Here is an 18,594-nt window from a genome sequence, read left to right as displayed (position 1 = left end):
CCATCTGGGTGGACTCAGGCCTTGCTGGCCAATGCCCAGGGATAAAAGTAGCCCCAGAAAGAAACCTGGCCACCCAGGCAGCTGCAGCTCTCGCCTACTCCCTACAGCCCTTCCCTGAAGGCACTGCGTGTGAGCCAGGACCATAAAAGGCCATAGCATGAGGGCAGATCGAGCATCCACAAGCCACAATCTGTTAACCGAAAAGTCCGTGTCCTTCCTGATTTCTTAGGAGGGAGGCAGGGGTTCTTGTCAACCTCCAGAAGGTTCTCGAGGGGCTCCATTCTCCCGTAGGCCAAGTTCATGCTCTGGGTGACTGCGGGGCCCACCGAACAGACCCTGCATTTCCACACACCGAGACCTGGACTCCTTCACGACACTGAGCCTGGGCCCAGCGGACTGGCCTCCTGGGCCCCACTGCACCCCTTCCGGACCTTTCCTCGCAGACGCTGGGGTTTGCGAGGCTGTGTCCAGTGCACCGGTGGTGAGTCAGAGCAGCGCAGAAGGCAGCAGCAGTAGAAACATCCCCAGTCTAGAGGTGCCTGGGATCATTAGTGCAAGAGAAGTGTGCGATGCGATCTCGGTGACAGAAAGGGTGCCCAGGCCCCAGAGGCCGAGGGTTGTGCTCCCTGAAACAGCTTCACTTTTCAGTCCTGCTCCCTCTCTGGACAGGAGAGTGACACCCTCGCCTCACCTCCCCAGACCTACCCCCCCACCCCCGGGGCCCCGTTCCTCAGTTCAGAGGGTCTTTCTCCTCTTCCTCCCTGCGGGCCAGCAGGAGGGGGCTGGGCTGTGAGGACTCAGGCTTCCCGTTTCCCTTCTCATCCCTCCCCCTGGACCTCACCCCTCCCCTCATCCTCTCCCCACTCTGCTTCGTGTGGTCCCCAAGGCCCAGCTCACAGGTGGCTGGGACAGAATAGGGCTTCTCGTCCCTGCCTTCGCCCCCACCCTCCCTCACCTGTGATGCATGTCCGCCCTGCACCGGGGAGCCAGGAGCCCACCACCACCATTGGTTCCCTGGCCCCCAGCCCCCTGAGACACTGGGGGGAGGATGTCCGCTCGGTGCTTCCAGTCAGTCTGGAGTCAGTGCGGCTGGAGGGTGAGGTTAATGCCCTGATCGGCGGCCAGCTGTTGGGTGGCTACCTGGGAGGGTGTGTGTGTCCTGGAGGCACAGACCTGCAGGGGAGCCACGAACGGCTCCACATGGGGCCAGCTCCCCAGTTACCCAGTCCAGGGCCCAGGGACACACCTGTGGGTCTGAGGTATGCGGGAGGGGGGTGCCCTTCCTAAATGCACAGCTCCGCCCCCCTCACAGTCTATGCTGGGTCTAGACACATGTGGTTTTGGTTTCCTGTTAAAAAAAAAAAGTAAAACCCCAATAAAATTCGTCCAATAGAAGAGCTTCCAGTTCATGGTCACTGCCCCCCGAGGAGCCCCGGGTGGGCACTGGAAGGCACCTCCCGGTCAGTGTGGTGTGGCCAGGCTGGGCTCGCCTCCCTCAACCTGGTCCCGCTGCCCTTCCTGAGAACTCTGCCATCTCTGTCTCATCTCCTGGCCCCGGAGGCCCAGAGGCGGAGGATGGCTGCCAGGGCAGGGGATACCGACTCAGAGGCTGCTCGGGCTCACCGCGGCCCCTGTTCCCCTTCCTTCCCGCTCCAGCAGTGAGTGGGCACTGGCTGGGCCACCGTGGTCCAGGTGCCGGAAGCCATCAGTCCAGCAGGCGCCCCCCTCTGCGGCCAGGGTTACGGCGTCTTCATCTGGCGGCGGTTCCACATGCCCCGCTTGGAATGGAAGTGATGGAAGAAGTTTCGGAGGGAGAGACGCTCCACTTCCAGACCGGCTTGGAGGATCCTGAGTGGGGGGGGGGGTGGAATGAGCCACGGAAGCACTGAGGGAAGTGGGGAGAGGGCCAGCCCCCTTCCACGGCCCCACCAGGCCCTGGCCGCTTCCCATGTGGCAGGGGTGGGGCAAAGAGAGCCAAAAGGCCTGGGCCGTGTCTCAGAGCCTCTGTCCCTAGAAAGGATAAATGGATACAGTGGTGGATGTGGTGAGGACCAGTGAAGAAAGACACAAGTGCTCAGCACACCTGGAGGTCGGCCAGCAGGGGTCCCTCCACCCTGTCTGATGGAGAGAGAGGGAGTCGGGAAGCAGACCTTGTCCCAGCTCCCACCTCCTCCCCTTTTTCCACATGCATAGCCTGTTGGGAGGCCTGTACTCCCAGCTGGTGGAAGTAAATGAAATTTGAAGCAGTTTCTCACTCCCTGGGCCTCAGAGGAGGCAGAACTGTGGAGGTCTGCCTTTCCCCTGGGGTGGAGGTAACACCAGGCTTCTCTCCGCTTTGGGTCTGACCATGGAGCTTTATGGGAGCTGCGTTACCTAACACAAGCTCCCTCACCCGCCCTCGTTTGCACCTTAAATTCTCTTAGTATTGTCACCTTCCTTCCTGCCTGCCTGCCTACCCTCTAGGGAAAAATCAAACAGATCTGATCTTCAAGTTTTCAGATGGGGTTTTCAAGACAGTCATAGCTGAGAGATTTGGGGCAAGTCGTTAACTTCTCCTCAAAGCTCAGTTTTCTCATCTGGAAAATGGAGATGACCACACGTCCCTCCCAGAGTCTGGGGACTGGAGGATGTCCATCACCTGCCCAGTCAGGTGCCCAGTGACTAGGGGGTGAGGAGGTGCCCGGTCTCTCAGGGAGAAGAGTGTCTCTTCCTTGTCAGGATCCCCTCCCCCTGGGGCCCCTGATCTTGCCCTGTTTACCTCGTCTGGATGCTGCTTCAGCAATTACATCCTTTCTCTCTTGGATTCTCCTCCTCTCTCTCCTTCACTGTTACTCCTAAAGCTCAGATCTCAAGGTGTCATCCACTTTCCCCTCCTCCCCTTGGTAGCAAACTTCCTGAGGAATTTTGAGGAGGAATCTCAGACTAAGCCTCCAGGTTCCTCACCACCCACACACACGCTCTGAAATGCCCTTGCCCTGTGTCCTGCCAGCCTGTCCTCCTCCCCAAAACTTTCTCCCGAGGTTCCAGGGACCCAGAACCTCCTGGATACTCGATGCTTTTAATGGTCCACACTGGCTCTTATGCTGACCCTATGCTGACTCTCTCATCAACCTCCCAAAACCCTGGCCTCCTCCCCAGCCGTGTTCTCCCAGGTGGGCAGGGGGGTGCCCAGTGGACAACATTACAATTCACACTCTCGTAGCTCGGAGTCTGTGCCCTTCCCCAACCGTCTGCCAAGCACCCTCTACGCCCACCCTGCCACACAGGCAGAGGCAGGATCCCCTCCAATAGCTCAGTCTCAGCGAAGAAAGGAATCCAGTCCAGTGGGGCCAAGGGGGCTGGACCTGGGGGGCTCTAGCCCCACCCCTGCCCCAGGCTCCTCCCCCAGGCCCCTCCCCAGTCACCTGTCCAGCAGCTCCCAGTCCTCTCCCCCCCAGCGGTCTCGGAACTCCTTGGTGTTCATGCCGCCGATCCTGTCCAGATCTGACTTGTAGATGCCTAGCAGCCCAAATCCATTCACCTCCCAGTAGCCTGTGGACAGACAAGCCCCAGGGGAACTGAACCGGGGCCAGGAGGTGGACCAAAGGGGCTCCGGGGTCGCACCCCTAGAGCCTTTTCTGGGAGGCAGAGGATTCTCATCTGAATGAGCCCTTTTCTTGCTTAGGGAAAGCCCTCCGAGCTAAGTTCCCAGGTCCAGGGAAGGCAGCAGTCCCCCAGGGAGGGACCAAGCACTGGTGACAGGCCCCCGGGAGGCTCTGACAACAGCAGCTCCCAAGGGTGCAGCCATGCCCGGCTCCCCCTCCAGGCAGGAAACCTCCCATCTCTGCATGCTGAGTGGGCACACAGTCTGGCACATAGTAAGTGCTTGGTAAATGTCTGATGAACAAATGAAAGGGAAGAGGCAGCAGGAAGTGTTCAGCCTTGCTGCTGCCGCTGCCATCAGCTCAGCCCTGGGGCACTTCGTGGTCTGCCCAGGTGAGCAGGGCAGCCAGGTGAGCGGAGATGGGGAAGGAGAAGGGATGGAGAGGGGATGCTGCCACTATAGACAGGACTGTCTCCAGCTCTGGGTTAAGCACCAAGGTACAGAGGTCTTTCCTACCCTCCCGAGCCCAGGGCAGGCTCACCCTCGGGCCACTGGGGGGTGGCCCCGCAGTGCAGCCTCATGACCATGGGGGCGAAGGCCATCTTGCCCTCCACACAGTGCTTCCGGATGGTGTCGATGATGCCAGCTGGGAAGTGGATGTGGAGGTCGCAGAGGAAGATGATGCTGTGCGGGTCCTGGGGACAGATGGGGGCATCAGCAGTCCCCGTAGACCAGGGCGAGGAGCCCAGGACACTCTAGGACCATCCTCAGACTCTCTCCCATTTCAGTGACCGACAAGCTTGCATGAAACAAAGTGCTGGACAGATTTCCACAGCCCTGGGGCATGGGGGCACAGTTCTCGTGATCAGAGAGGGGATTCCTAACTGTCTTTGTGGACTCTGGGGACTCCAGACAAATGCTCCCACCCTGGCCCTGGCCCTGCAGCGTAGCAGAGAGCACCGTATGTCTTGTGCCTTCCTCCCTGAGGAGCTGGCCATCTGAGGGTCTCTTCACCAGACTTTGTCGTCTCCTAGGCCCCTCTCAGGCTGCTTACCTTCACCAGGTCCACACCAGCCTGGAGTCCAGCCGAGCGTTCGAAATTTCCACTTAGCTTCATGTACTGGTAGCTGCAGGGAGAGCAAAAGAGAAGCTGAGCCTCAGGACCCAGCTGTGACGGTCTCAGGAGGAAGCTGGCAGGCAGCATAGAGGTGATGCAGGCTCCTGGGATGGGACTCTGGGTGGGTGAATCCTCTGGGAAAAGCTAGACTGAGAATCAGGGCACCAATGGGACTTCAGGAAGAGGTTGCTCAGGCCGCCGGGAGCACCCTCACCTCCGCAGCTTGGACTGTTTCAGGGCCATCTCAACGTCCATGTCCTCACTGCTATAGTCGGTGATGATGATATTGAAGTGCGGGTCGCTGGTGACCCGGGACAGGGTCTCCATGTCTCTGATGAATTGCTGCACCCAGCGCGCCTGGTTCTTCACTGCCCAGTGGGGCAGGCGGAGCAGGTGGAGAGAAAGAAGCAGAGTAATGCAAAGGAGTGCCCCTCCACTCCTGGGTCCTGCGTGCTCAGGAGTCCAGTTGGATCTTTGCTTAGGGCAGTGCAGCTACAAGAAAGGTCAGCTGAGCAGCGGGGGTTGGAGGGCAGCGGGAGAGCTCCTGGTACGGGAGCCTCTCCACCTCCTCCCTGCACAGCCTCCCAGGCAGGGCCCCGCAGAAGGCCTGGAGCCGGGGCTTGTCATCCGCTCACATAGTAACCCTCCTGGTCCCTGACAGTCCAACCCACCAGCTGTCCATCCCACGATCACCCTGCACTTCCTGTCTCACCCCGACCCCTAACCATTCTACTCCAGTGACCGGCTCCCCTCTCTTGTTATGAAAACCAGCCAGCCTGCTCCCCAAGCCCCTCCCTGTCTCACTGCCCCTAGCCAGTAGCCCCAGCCCATACTTCACAGCCAACCCTGCATGCAGGTTCCATGGGAAGAGCTGGCAGTCAGCCGTCCTTCTCAGCTCCCACCCTGACGGCCCAGGTCACCTGAGACCAGTTACTTTTCTCCCATGAGCCCCAGCTTCCCAAAGTGGCCTTTCCCCCAGGTTCTGTGAGATCACATCAGGGAGCAGAGACCAGGCGCTTGTGATCACATGAGGCCTCTGCTCGGCCGAGGGCGCCTAGGCAGTGGGAGGCTCACCCGGTACGATGAAATGGACCACGGCGCGGTGGTTCCAGGAGAAGCCCTGGGGCCAGCACAGCTTGGGCTCCGGGGCCCGGGCACCTGGGACATGCCTCTGGAGGTCACGCGGGCTCCATACCAGGCCCTGTAGGTTCCGGGCCTCGGCCTCCTTCCCGCCTGCGGCATCAACGCTCTGCCAGCCGCGTGTGGACACGAACTCGGAGAGCCGCACCAGGCGCTGGCCCTGCTCCAGCAGCTCGAGCTCCAGGAAGTAGCGGCCCCCGCGGAGGTGGTCCTGCCGCTTCTCCACGTTCACAATGCGCTGAAGCTGATACCTCCTAGAGGGAAGGTTGGGGGGCTTCCGTCACTCCACCCCATGCGTCAGGAGATCCCGGGCTTTGCCCAGCTTCACGGCTGGTTAACACGCTCACACGATGCTTACCCGCTCCAGTGAGCACTGCTGTCATCTTTAAAAAAAAAGGACCCGTGGAGATGGACGAGCTAGTCTCTTAGAGCTCTAAGACCCTAAGTATTCAGCATGTAAGGTGGAGGCGTGAATTACAGTGAAGAGATTCCTTCAGAAACTGACCCTCATTACTACACAGCTCTGTTCAGTCAACAGTGTGTAAGACACAACAGGGACTTCCCTGGTGGTCCAGTGGTTAAAAATCTGCCTGCCCATATGGGGGACATGGGTTCGATCCCTAGTCTTGGAAAATCTCACACACCGTAGAGCAACTAAGCTCGTGCACCACAACTCTTGAGCCCATGTGCCACAGCTACTGAGCCTGCGTGCCACAGCTAGAGAGCAGCCCCTGCTCACTGCAGCTAGAGAAAGCCTGCATGCAGCAACAAAGACCCAGCACAGCCAAAAAACAAATAAATTTAAAAAAATTTTTTAAATACATATGGCTAATAAAAGAATAATTTTAAAAGAAGAGACACGACAGACGATTGGAAATGCTGACTGGTTGGCCCGACATCACTAGTCACAAGGGAAATGCAAATCAAAACCACAGTGCCATACCACTCCACATCCACTAGTGTAGCTATTTTTTAAAAAAGGAAAATTAGAATTGATGAGAGTATGGAGAAACTGGAGCCTTTATACACCGCTGATGGGAACGTAAAATGGTACAGATGATTTGCAAAAGAGTTGGCAGCTCCTCAAAATGTTAAACCTAGAGTTACCCTATGACCCAGCAATTCAATCCCAAGGAATCTACCCAGGAGAACTGAAAACAAGGTCACACAAATACCTGTACATGAATGTTCATAGCAGCATCATTCATAAGAGCAAAAAGTAGAAACAACCCAAATGTCCATCCACTGATGAATAAAGAGACAACATGTAATCTGCCCAGACAGTGGAATATTACACAGCTGTACAAAGAAATGAAGCACTGATACATTCTACAATGTGCATGAGCACTGAAGCACTGATACATTCTACAATGTGCATGAGCCTTGGAAACATTTGCTAAGTGAAAGAAGCCAGACACATGTGAAATATCTGGCACGGGTAAATCTACAGAGACCAAGCAGAGCAGTGGTTGCCAGAGCCTGGGAGGAAGGAGGTAAACTGCTAACTGGATTTCTTTTAAAAGTGATAAAAACATTCTAGAATCAGATAGGGGTGGTGGCTGCACAACATTCTAAATATACTTAAAATCCACTCAACTGTACACTCTTAAATGGTGAATTAAATATATACCTTTTATCTCAATTAGAAAAATATCAGTGGGTTGAATGAACGAATGAATGAAAAAAACCAAGTGCTCAGTTGTGCCTTCTGCCACCGCCCTTCCAGCCCACATCTGGGGTCTCAGGGTGTCTTTTTAGCGCCAGTTTTGCTGGTTCCACCTCTTTATCGGCTTATTTTTTTTTACCAGAAAACCGGTCCCCTCATGGTTCAGTGTAGACAAGAAATAGTCCCACCAATGAACACCTCCCCACACAATGCAGTCCAGGGAGGGATGAGGCACAACTGTCTCAGGCGAGCACAAGATTCTGCAGAATAGTTGTTTCACTACGAGCAAGATGATTGAAATGAATGAGCACCTTTCCAGAGCTCAGCTCATGCCCAGGGCCAGGCCCCGGGGGTTTCAGACCTTGCCTCACGGTGGGACCGAGTCCCGAAGGCACGCTCCCAGGCACCCCTCCCCGCCCGGCCCCGGAGAGCCCTTTACCTTACCCCCGGGTCCTCTGGTTGAGCTTCTTCAGGAAGACCCGTGTGACCTCAAGCGCCTCCTGCTCCGGAAGCAGCAGGTTGCCGGACGTGTTACAGCTCAGGTCAATCCAGTCTGTCCGCAGTGCTTGGAAGTCCAGGTTGTGGGTGCTGAAGGTCTGCTCCCAGTTCACCACCGGGTCGAACATGGACAGGTACTCCAACACCTCGCTCACATCTTCCTCGTCCTCCCCCTCGTCCTCCCCCTCGGCCTCGCCCTCCATTTGTCCTTCTTGGCCGGCTGCTGCCACCACCACGTCCTGCTCCTCAGGCCAGCCCCTCCTGGGGTCTGGAGGCTCCATCCTATCGCCCCTTCTCTGCTCTGCGATGTACGACTCGACCTGGTTCAGCCACTGGGACCGCCCGAGCATCTTCCCAGGACTGGCACTGGGGGGCCTGGGCCTCTTCGCCAGAGGTGAACGCCCGGCCAGGGGCCCCTGGGGCCACTTGTCAGGTTGCTGTGGAGCCTGGTGGGGCTCGAGGCTGGGCTTCCTCGCCTTCTTATCTGCTGGCTGGGCAAAGGCAGCACTGGGCCTCACGGGAAGGGAGGCTGTGGAGTTCTGCCAGGGAGGGGGAGCTGCCAAGCCCTCCTGGGCCCGAGCCAGGAGTCTCCGCAAGTTGCGGAGGCGGCGGTCAGGGGTATCCTGCCCGGGGGCTGTAGGGGGGCCTGACTTCCCCGCTGGCATGCTGGCATTCTGGTCGTCAGGGGCAGGGGTGTCCTCAGCCACTTCACCATATTGGGATTCTTCTAGAAGGCCTTCCTCGAAACCTGCTGTTAAAACCATTCCTCACATGGGCTTTTCAACCTCTCCCTGACAAGATCCAGAAGATAGCTGAGGACCGAGTAGGTGAGATAGGCAGGGGTCCCGGGGAAGACCCAGAGTGAGTTACTCAGCCTCAACTAACCCAGCGTCTCCATCAGCATAAAGGGTTGTTGTAAAGGGTGGTGACATGGGGACAGAAAGTGCTAGCAGGGGTCTCATGGATGGCCGCGGTCAGGCCCCAACCCCTCAAGGTGAGAGGCCGCGGGAGGGCAGTGCTTCTGTAGGGCAGTTTCCTAAGTGCAGGGCAGGCAAGGCCCTCAGGCCTTCAGGGCGCATCCCCCAGGGTCCTGAATCTCCTCCTCTGGACCACCCCACCTTCGAAACATCCCTACTTGTGCCTTGGAAATTAAGGGGGTGAAGGGCTGCTCCCCATCTCTTAGGCCTGGGGGAAGGGCCTGCAGGGCTTGCACTCTAAGCTCCTGGGGGCGGTTCGGGCTCAGTCCGGACTGTCACCCTCCAGCCCAGCCCGGAGGCTAGGCCCTCACTCTGTACCTGGCTGCTCTGGGCCCTGCTTCTGAGGCTGGTCAATCTTGATGTAGTCTTGAAAGCTGAACCTGCAGTGGGGAGGAGGGGAGCTCTGAGGTCACAGCTGGCCGGGGTTATAGGGGAGAGGGGTGTGAGTGTGTGTGCATGTGTGTGCATATATGTGGGTGTGCACGTGTGTGTGTGTGTGTGAAGCGCTCAGGAAAAGCCAAGGCCCCCGATGGAGCGCCCTCGCAGCCCCCTTGGTCCAGGGAGCTCTCCTGGCTCCCCCCGACTCAGTGCCTCACCTATCTTGGTAGTAGGCATTTTCCTGGTAGAAGCACTTATTCTGGGTCTCCATGTGGCTCAGGCGGGTGTAGTCATTAGGATAAACAAAGGACAGGTGAATCTGGCAGGGGAAGGAGGAAGGCACAGGGCTGCTGTGGACCAAGCATCTGGATTCCGGCCACTCTTTACACCTCTTTCTGGGACCTGGGTGGCACATGTCCCTGAGCCCGGCTCCCCGGTGCCCACTTCCCATCTCCCGCCCCAGCTCATCCTCTGCAGCTGCAGTCAAGACCACCCACCCCTCCTCCTGTGGCCTTTCCTGCCACCTCCTGCACCCCGGGACTAACCCCTGCTACTCCCTACACTGCTTTTTGCCCCCCTTCAAACACAGCTCTAGGCCACGGCCACCAAAACCCTCTCAACCCTGCCCCACAGCTGCCCCCGGCCCTCTGTCCTGTCTCCGGCCTCCCCCGCTGTCATCTCTGGGCCCAGGACCCCAGCCTCTCGGCCTCCACATGGGCTCTGGGTTCTCTAAAGCCGAGCCCCTCCACGGTTCACCTCCCCAGCGCCTCGTCTATAGTTTAATAAATACCACTGCCCTCGGGGCAGAGGGTAGGAGACCTCGGCCAGGCCACACACTGCACAGCCCCGGGCTCTGCAGGGCTGCCCGTCCAGGCCAGGCACCTGCAGAATACCAGCGATGTGGCATGGGAAGGCCGGGCACAGTGGAGTGCCAGTTCTCTGGGCCCAGGGCTGCCGGAATATGGCCTGGGGAGGAGGGGGTCAGCCTCAGCCAGCCCCTTGCACTCCAGCCCCTGTCACCCAGCCAAGACTTACAAACCGGAGTCCCTGGTAGCGCTGCAGAGGAAGCCCGTCCACCAGGTAGCTGGGCTTGTAGGGGCAGTCGGGCAGGACGTGTCGGAGCTGAGCCTTGGGGATCAGAGGCACTGGGGGTGGAAGGAGGTGGCTGAGGGTTGCGGGTTGCAGCTTGGAGCCTGCACGTGTCTGTATTTGCTTGTGAGAGTGTCCACATCCGGTGGTTGAGGCTGCTAAACCAAGCCGGCCCCCCTCGAGGGTGGGGGTGGCATTCACAGGGCACCTTGGAGACAAGGAGCTCGGACACAGTCCCTGGTTCAAGGCACAGTAGAGCGCTGGGATCGCTGTATACCACCAGTCTTAAAACAGGTTTCAAAACTTCCAAGAGGCCACAAAGCCTCACCTGAGTGTAGCGTCAGTAACTGAATTTCCTTCCACTTGTCATGGAGGGGCATGGGGGTGGGAGGAAGGGGACACATCATTTTTAATTCTTATTTTAACGTATTTATTTATTTATTTGGCTGCTCTGGGTCTTAGCTGCAGCATGTGAACTCTTTAGTTGTGGTGTGTGGGATCTAGTTCCCCGACCAGGGATGAAACTCAGGTCCCCTGCATTGGGAAAGAGGAGTCTTTGCCACTGGACCCTCAGGAAAGTCCACGTCATCTTTTAAGATGTAAATACCCCTGACAGTTTAAGGCTCCAGCACCTTAGTGGGGACATACTTCTGTCACTGGACAAGAGCTAGAATCCAGTAACAAACTGATACCTGCAATTGCAGAGGCATGTCTGGATTCTGGCTCTACTTCTTGTCCTGTCACGTTTGCTCTGTAATGATCGGTATGCAAAGTGGTCCGTCTTATTTCTGCACTGTTCTGTACTTGTGTTCTATTTCACACACGTGAAAGCAAAGAGCCTCTGGTTTGGGGACACTGTGCAGGACAGACGCCTCCCAAGTCTCCTCCCTGACACCGTGGGCCTGGCCGTACATCCCCAGGCCAGAAGTCAAGTACGCAGTGAGGTCTTACCTCTGTAAAGAGTGTCCCGAGGGTCGGGCCGCAGCATGTCGGCAGGGGGTTGCTCGTCAGTGGGAAGGGGGTCTGGGGAGCCCACATGGCTGGCTGCTGTCTGTGGGATGTGGTCCACCTCATCCATCCTCAACAGGGTCTCATCTGGGCCCAAGGACGAAAGAGCAGGACAGCTGTGACTCCCGGAGAAGCCAGACAAGAAGCCAGGCCCCTGACTTCTTGAGGGGCCAGGAAGGGGCCAGGTGAAGGCTCCGGTACCAGCCGCCCCACAACCTGGTATAGTATGTGTGTGTGTGTGTGTGTGTCTGTTTAGTTGCTCAGTTGTGTCTGACACTGCAATCCTTTGGACTGTAGCCCTCCAGGCTCCTCTGTCTATGGTATTCTCCAGGCAAGACTACTGGAGTGGGTTGCCATTTCCTCCATCAGGGAATCTTTCCAACCCAGGGATCGAACCTGCATCTCCCGTGTTTCCTGCATTGCAGGAGTATTCTTTACCTGCTGAGCCATCAGGGAGGCCCAGTACTATATAGGATGTGCCCAATCCCTGCCCCCCCAAGTCATGCCCCCACAACTTGTGGTTTCAGCTGTTTATCTCCCCTGGACCCCCTCCACCAGCCTTATGGCTGGCACACACCACAATTTTGCGTGAACTGGAAAAGCCACCTCTTGCTCAAAATGTTTTACTGCCACCTGCTAGAAATCTCGGAGAAGGCAATGGCACCCCACTCCAGTACTCTTGCCTGGAAAATCCCATGGACAGAGGAGCCTAGTAGGCTACAGTCCATGGGGTCGCTAAGAGTCTGACGACTGAGCGACTTCACTTTCACTTTTCCCTTTCATGCACTGGAGAAGGAAATGGCAACCCGCTCCAGTATTCTTGCCTGGAGAATCCCAGGGATGGTGGAGCCTGGTGGGCTGCCGTCTATGGGGTCGCACAGAGTCGGACACGACTGAAGCGACTTAGCAGCAGCAGCAGCTAGAAATCTGTCCTTAGAAGTATGTTCAGTTTAACAAACACTTGAAGAGCACTTACTACATAATAAGCCAGACACTGTTCCAAATGTCTTACAAATATCAACCCCTTTAATCCTTGTCACCACTGTGGCTTAAATACATCATGAGTCCTACTTTACAGGCAAGGAACTCGGGCAAACGGAAGCGAAGTCTTGTGCCTGAGATCACACAGCTGACAGGCCGGCAAAGCTGAGTATGAATGCAGGGTGTCTGCCTCAGGCTCCCCAGCAGGCTTAGGATAAGCCCATGCCCAGGTGAGCAGGGCACCCTGAGGTGAGCAGGGCGCCCTGAGGTTCGGCACCTCCCTCTAGCCTCCGGGGGTGTTTGCTCTCTGCCTGAGGGTTCAATTGCCTTGGCTCACAGAGAGTTCTCCTTCTATGCTACAGGCTGGCAACCTCTGGCCCATCTCATAGGTTTCCTACCTGAATTTGCTGTGGGCTTCTTTATTCTTGGTTCACACTGATTCCAACTCTCCCTTCTTCTGGCCCTTCTGCCCTGACCCTGTGGCCTCTTGCTTGGTCGCTGGCAGCCTCCCCTCACCCATCTTTTCTCTTCCCCACGACCACCCTCTTCTGTGAGCCAAACGTACCGTTTCTCACTCCCTCCTGCCCGCCACACACACACTGCCCGCCATCTCCTGGGCTCCTCCAGACCCGCCTTCCCTTCTTGCTAGGGCCTCTGCCACACCCGCACCTCCTACACCTGGGCCCGTGCGGGCTACACTCGCCGGTGGAAACTGCTCTGCGGGGCCTCCAAACAGGAAATCACAAGCCGTGACAAGTGTGATTGGAGAGTCCAGGAGCTGCAGCCGGAAAGCAAGTCAGCACACTTTCTCTCCCCTGGCCATGGCTGTGCAAGAACCATGGTGGCTCATCTGCAAAGTAGGGGCCTGGCCTCCCTCTGAGGTTTTTTCACCTGGACTGAGCCTCACAGTCTCTGGAGCCCCTTGGAATCCCACAGACAATGCTGTATGGGGGTGGATGCGCATTGTTCTGGGGTGTGGACTCCGAGAGTGTGCAGAGGGTTCTCCCAGGTCACTGACCCCCAAGAGCTAAGGACCTCTGACCATGGCATCCCTTTGGCCTCTGCTCCTTGTCCCGCACCCTTCACATCCGTGTTCTGACCTCCCCATGCCAGGCCCCCAGCGGGCAGGGCCCGGCAGGCTGGCCCACCTGGCCTCGCCCCCAGGCTGGGCAGGACACTCACTTGTGAAGAGGGACAGGGAAGCAGAGTCGATAATGCTGAACTTGGCCCTGGGGTCATTCCGCCGCCACTGGAAGAGGGGAGGGTGGACATGAAGGGCTGGAGGTGGCTGATTGGGAACAAGGTTCAAGGGAGCAGGCAGAGGGGCAGCCAGGTGGGCGCCAAGGGGACAGTGAGCACTCACTGCGACTTCCACGTGGTCGGTGCCCTGGTCGTTCTGCTTGTGCAGCACCTCGAAGTAGTACCGGCGGGCAGCTGCCAGGCTGGCGGGAGAGACGGTACAGGGGCTGCCTCCCAGCACCACACACACCCAGTCCCTCCCTCCTTGCTCCTGGTCTCTCAGACCTGCCGCTGAGTGTCTGGATGAGTCTGCATCACCACTTACTGACGGGGAAGCCTCAGTTTTCCCTCCCGTGAGATGGGATAATAACAGCACAAACCTCCCAGAACACTGGGGGAGTCATGTGAAATAACGGTGCTAACCCTCAGAGAGCTGTTCCTATGTGTAAGCACCGTGTGTGTGTGTGTGTGTGCACATTTAATTGTGTCCAACTCTGCAACCCTATGGACTGTAGCCCGCCAGGCTCCTCTGTCCACAGGATTTTCCAGGCAAGAATACTGGAGCGGGTTGCCATTTCCTACTCCAGGGGATCTTCCTGACCCAGGGATCGAACTCGAGTCTCCTGTGTCTCCTGCATTGGTAGGCGGATGCTTCATCACTGAGCCACCTGGGGAGCCCATGCTAAGTGCTTTGTACATTCGAACTTACTTAACCCCTGTTTGTAGATGAGAATGCTGAGGTGTAGAAATCTTGGCAATTTGCCCAAAGTCATCAGGTAATAAGTGGCCCCACTGGGATTTGGACCCAGGTTGTTAGGTCTCACAGCCCAGTTTCTCAGTTGCTGGGCTGAGTCACATGGGTAGTGGGGGCTGGCATGGCCAGTGCTCTGTGCAAGCTGGCCTTCGCCACTATCAACACCAGCACCGGCACCATCAAGCCCACACGTGTTCTCGCGGGGGGTGTGTGTGTGGGTGGGTGTGGGGGGGTGCACGCGCATACAAATGCGTGCCACCAGGTGGCGCTCTGAGGCTGGGCTGGTTCCTGCCCCAGCCACTATGGGCCTTCCCCAGCCTGCCCAGGGGTGCCTGCCATCCAGAATTTGGTGCAGCACAGAAAGCGCAGCGGGGCTCTGGGCTGCACAGCTGTAGATCTCTCCAGAGATGGAAAAAACAGGCAGAGAGAAAGGAGACCTTTCAGTTCTGTTTCCCAGCCCTGAGTGTCACCCAAAATCTGTGTGACCCTCATTAAGTCACAGCCCTCTCTGGGCCTCAGGTCTTCATCTGTAAAGTGAAGAAGGATGGTCCAGAAGGTCTCTGTCATTCTTCAGAAATTCAGTGGGCCCTGGTTCGCTGGACCTCTGTGATCAGGAGTGGGTGGCAGAGGTGTCCGCCCAGGCCCAGGTCCCAGCGTCCCTCCATTCGGGAGGGAGGTTGGGGGATCTGCTGCTCACCATGACCCATACTCACCTGACTGGCTTCGAAATCTGACTCTGGAATTTCCTGAACTCTCCAGGGGCAGTCCACTCTTTTCCAGTCTGGAAGTGTGGGGAGAGAGGGAGGGTGGGAGTGATGAGTCAGGAGACAAGGAGAAAAGAGGCAGGTGGGAGGAGCGGGGAGGGGAGATGCTGAGGGATGAGAGGGGGCTTGGGACCACTCGAGAAGCAACTCCCTTTCCTCGAAGTGCTCCCCCCGATGCAACCTGAGCAGCCACACGAATCCTCGGCACCAGGACCAGTATGGGTGTGGCCTAGACCTGAGTCTTCTCCAGGTCTGTTCCCGCCCACATCCCGTCCATCCTCTGTAAGAGCGTCCTGATGGAGGTGTGTGATCTGGCTCCTGGGGGGATGGAAGGGCCTGTGGGGCTGAGCGGACCCTACCTTGCCCACGCTGGCCAGCAGCTGCAGGCCGGAGACCTGGTCGTCCTGGCTCAGCCAGAATTCTGCATTGTCGTCGGCGGCGATGGCAAACTGGATCTCCCCTGGGCATGGGAGGTGGTTTCCCAGGTGAGGCCAGGACAAGCCTTCCCCTAGCAGGCACTCACGTATCAGAGACTAAATTCTCTGTGGGGTCTTGTGCCAGCCTGCCCGCTTTGTAAAGCAGGGGTTTCTACACTTGGGAGACTCAGTGGATAGGGACACTTTCAGAGAGTTAAGCTAGTTTCGGACCCTGCAAATCAGGGTGTGAAGTGGCCACCTGGGGGCGTGCATGAGGCCTCACCACGTCCAAACCCCACTCCCCTGAAAGTGGGCTAACGGTCCAGCCAACCCAGGGCAGGCGACATGCCCACGCACCCCGAGAACTCGGACAGGAAGGGGAAGGGCAGGATGCAGGGCTGGCCTCACCGTCCGTGAAGGGGTGCAGGTAGCCAAAGATGCGGAGGCCATAGTTGGTCCACTTGGGAGACACGGCCAGCTTCCTCAGGGTTGTGCGGATCTGTGCCAGGAAAGCGGGATATCATTACGCAGGGAGAGAAGAGGAAAGTGAAGCAATGGGTCTGCTCAGGGCTGGCGGAAGGACAGAGAGGGAGTGAGGCAGGTGGAACCCGGGTACAGGCGCCCACATGCTTCTTTATCCAGACCGTGAACAGTGCACAGCCCACACAACTGGATGTGGTGGCCCCCGGGGAAACCATATTGTGAGCCGTGAGGAAGGTAGGGAAATGGACAGGATCTCTCTGGAAGGAACAAGGAAGATAGTGTGGGCAGATGAAGGGCGTCCACGGGATAAAGGAAAGGAAGTGAACCAGAAAAAGCAAGGGAAGGGGAGGAAGGCGGAAGTTGCGGGGGGGGGAGTGGTGAGAGCCAGAAGCAGGGCGGGAGGCGGCGGGAGGCACTCACGTGGGGGTACAGGGGGAAGTGGAGGTTTTTTCGCAGCTGCTGGACGGAGCTGCCACACCAGTCCTCAAACACGTGCAGGTTGACGCGGCCGCGGAACTGCGGGGATGGGGCAGAGCGAGTGTGAGACAGAGGCCTGGCCCGCCCAACCCAGCACACCTCAGTGTTCAAGGTCACAGTCCATGTCGGCCCCTTTCCCATCCTTGGCCCCACGGCTGCGTGGCCTGGCCCTGAGGCCTGGTCTGTTTTTCTGGCCTTGCACATGTTCACACGCAGATGCACACATGCGTGTGCACACACACACATACAGACTCCTGGCTCTTCCCACACAGGAAGGGGGCTGGTCTGCACCCCCCAGGCAAGGGGAGTTACAGGCAGGACAGAATGGCAGGAGGGAGGCTCCAGGCTGGGTTTCAGCGGGTTTGGCCCCCTTCCCTTCAGTCTCATGGAGAAGGGCATGGCAACCCGCTCCAGTATTCTTGCCTGGAGAATCCCACAGACAGAGGAGCCTGGTGGGCTACAGTCCATGGGGTCGCAAAGAGTCAGACACAACTGAGCGACTTAGCATGCACGCGTGCCTTGGGTCTCGTAAGAGGAAAGCCGCATGGCTGTCTGGCCTGGGTGAAACCTCACCCCCCTGGTCTTCAAGCTGCCCCTCAGCTGGCAGAGGGTCCTGTGGCTGGCTCTCCAAGAGTCAGAGCCTCTCACGGATCACCACCCAGGTGTCTGGGGCTCAGGGGCAGCCAAGGGAAAGTAGGAGTCAGCAGGTCCCCTCCCCTCCTCGGCAGGAGGCTGGTGGGTACAGGACTGAGCTGGGCGGCACAGGGACCCCCTGGGGGAGAGGGGACAGGCGGGAAGCCAGGACTCCAGTGGGTGGAAGGGCGGGGAGCGGGGGAGGGGAGGGAGGGGGAACCGATCCCGAATCATCTGAACACAGCACTTCAGGTGACCCCATCTTACTCTCCCCTCTCCCCATGCCCTATATCTCCAGATTATGGGAGGTGAACCCCATCAGGCCACACGAACAGGCCTTCCCTTCCCCCCATCAGATACCAAATCCCAGTGGCCTTAGGGAGACAGAGGAGGGGGTACTTGAACTGGAAGGCCTTCCCACATAGAAGGCCTTCAGCAAGAGCTCTGGAGGGAGGGATGGCGGTAGAGGGAGAGAGAAGGGACTGGGCAGAGGCCCCCCCGATGGGACTGCCAAGACCTGAGGTGCAGCTGGAGGGGTGCCCCATCCCCACTTGGAGAGCCTGTCACTCCATCCTCTCAGAACTTGGCTCTTCCTGGGCTCAGCAGCCTGGGGACCTTGGGGAGCAGCCATTGCTCCCTGGAATGTGAGTGGGGGGCTGGGGTGGGTGGGAGAGAGAATGCAGGCCGCATAGGTTGGGGGTGGCCTGGGGCTGCTTGGAAGGAAAGAATGGGGACATTGTGCCACTTCTGGGGAAATTCCTGAGTCCTGCTTACAAGACTAAGTTGTCTCTTCCAAGCCGCACCCCCCGCCCCTCCCCGGGAGACTCTTGAGTCCATAGAAAACTGAGGGTGGGGGGACACCCCCAGAAGTCTGCTTGTTCAGCCAGGGGGCCAGAGGCCACAGGGGCTGGGACAGGGAAAGGACGAGGGAGGAGGGAGTTGGCCGCCTCCACCTGCCCCTCGTGGCCTGAGCCATAGGGGAAACCCAAGCGGGTGCGCGAAGTGTCCACATCCCGGGGGGTAAAGCCCTGACTCAGCCCTGAGCCCACCCTCCAGCCACCCCTCACCCCTCTTAGGCTCTAGGCGGGGGTCCCCCAAGGGACTAGTCAGCACCTTCTTCCTCCCCAGGCCTTGATGGGATGACCCCACCTTGGTTTATGTCCCTGCAAGCTTTGGAGACATTGTGTCGGGCAGGGATGTAGGACTCGGGCTGGTCAGCACTGCCCTTTGCCCTCTTCTCACTGTCCAGCAGGGTTAAGGCCCAGAGAAGAGCACTGGTTACTGCCAGGGCCAGAGCACATCCACGGCCAAAGATGGACTTGAAATGTCCAGTCACAAGCAGCGGAGAAAATACCTGTTGAATCTTTTCTTTTCAGAGTTGACACTATTAA

General features: G+C 58.0%; 1 protein-coding gene across 2 annotated transcripts in view; it reads right to left on the bottom strand.

The window, feature by feature from the left end:
* Positions 1-1,378: 1,378 nt before the first annotated feature.
* The window catches only part of B4GALNT3 (beta-1,4-N-acetyl-galactosaminyltransferase 3), a 92,385-nt gene continuing 75,169 nt past the window's right edge, over positions 1,379-18,594 (bottom strand). Inside the window, exons 4-20 of one of the 2 annotated variants that reach the window (XM_081594074.1) lie at positions 16,514-16,609; positions 16,019-16,109; positions 15,554-15,654; positions 15,144-15,211; positions 13,801-13,879; positions 13,620-13,686; positions 11,400-11,543; positions 10,395-10,504; positions 9,578-9,678; positions 9,300-9,361; positions 7,951-8,755; positions 5,775-6,094; positions 4,915-5,068; positions 4,638-4,710; positions 4,125-4,278; positions 3,405-3,531; positions 1,379-1,848 (exon numbers count right to left, since the gene is read on the bottom strand). In XM_081594074.1, the coding sequence (XP_081450200.1) occupies positions 1,740-1,848; positions 3,405-3,531; positions 4,125-4,278; positions 4,638-4,710; positions 4,915-5,068; positions 5,775-6,094; positions 7,951-8,755; positions 9,300-9,361; positions 9,578-9,678; positions 10,395-10,504; positions 11,400-11,543; positions 13,620-13,686; positions 13,801-13,879; positions 15,144-15,211; positions 15,554-15,654; positions 16,019-16,109; positions 16,514-16,609 (2,661 nt within the window). In that variant the 3' untranslated portion in view covers positions 1,379-1,739. The remainder of the gene's footprint in view (positions 1,849-3,404; positions 3,532-4,124; positions 4,279-4,637; positions 4,711-4,914; positions 5,069-5,774; positions 6,095-7,950; positions 8,756-9,299; positions 9,362-9,577; positions 9,679-10,394; positions 10,505-11,399; positions 11,544-13,619; positions 13,687-13,800; positions 13,880-15,143; positions 15,212-15,553; positions 15,655-16,018; positions 16,110-16,513; positions 16,610-18,594) is intronic. The other variant, XM_081594075.1, reaches the window with a different exon arrangement.

This window comes from Giraffa tippelskirchi, chromosome 4 (genome assembly GCF_054371585.1).
Source record: "Giraffa tippelskirchi isolate mGirTip1 chromosome 4, T2T-mGirTip1v1.2.pri, whole genome shotgun sequence".
NCBI lineage: Eukaryota > Metazoa > Chordata > Mammalia > Artiodactyla > Giraffidae > Giraffa > Giraffa tippelskirchi.
Note: the sequence above shows the minus strand (reverse complement) of the source record. Positions and strands in the feature narration are given on the sequence as shown.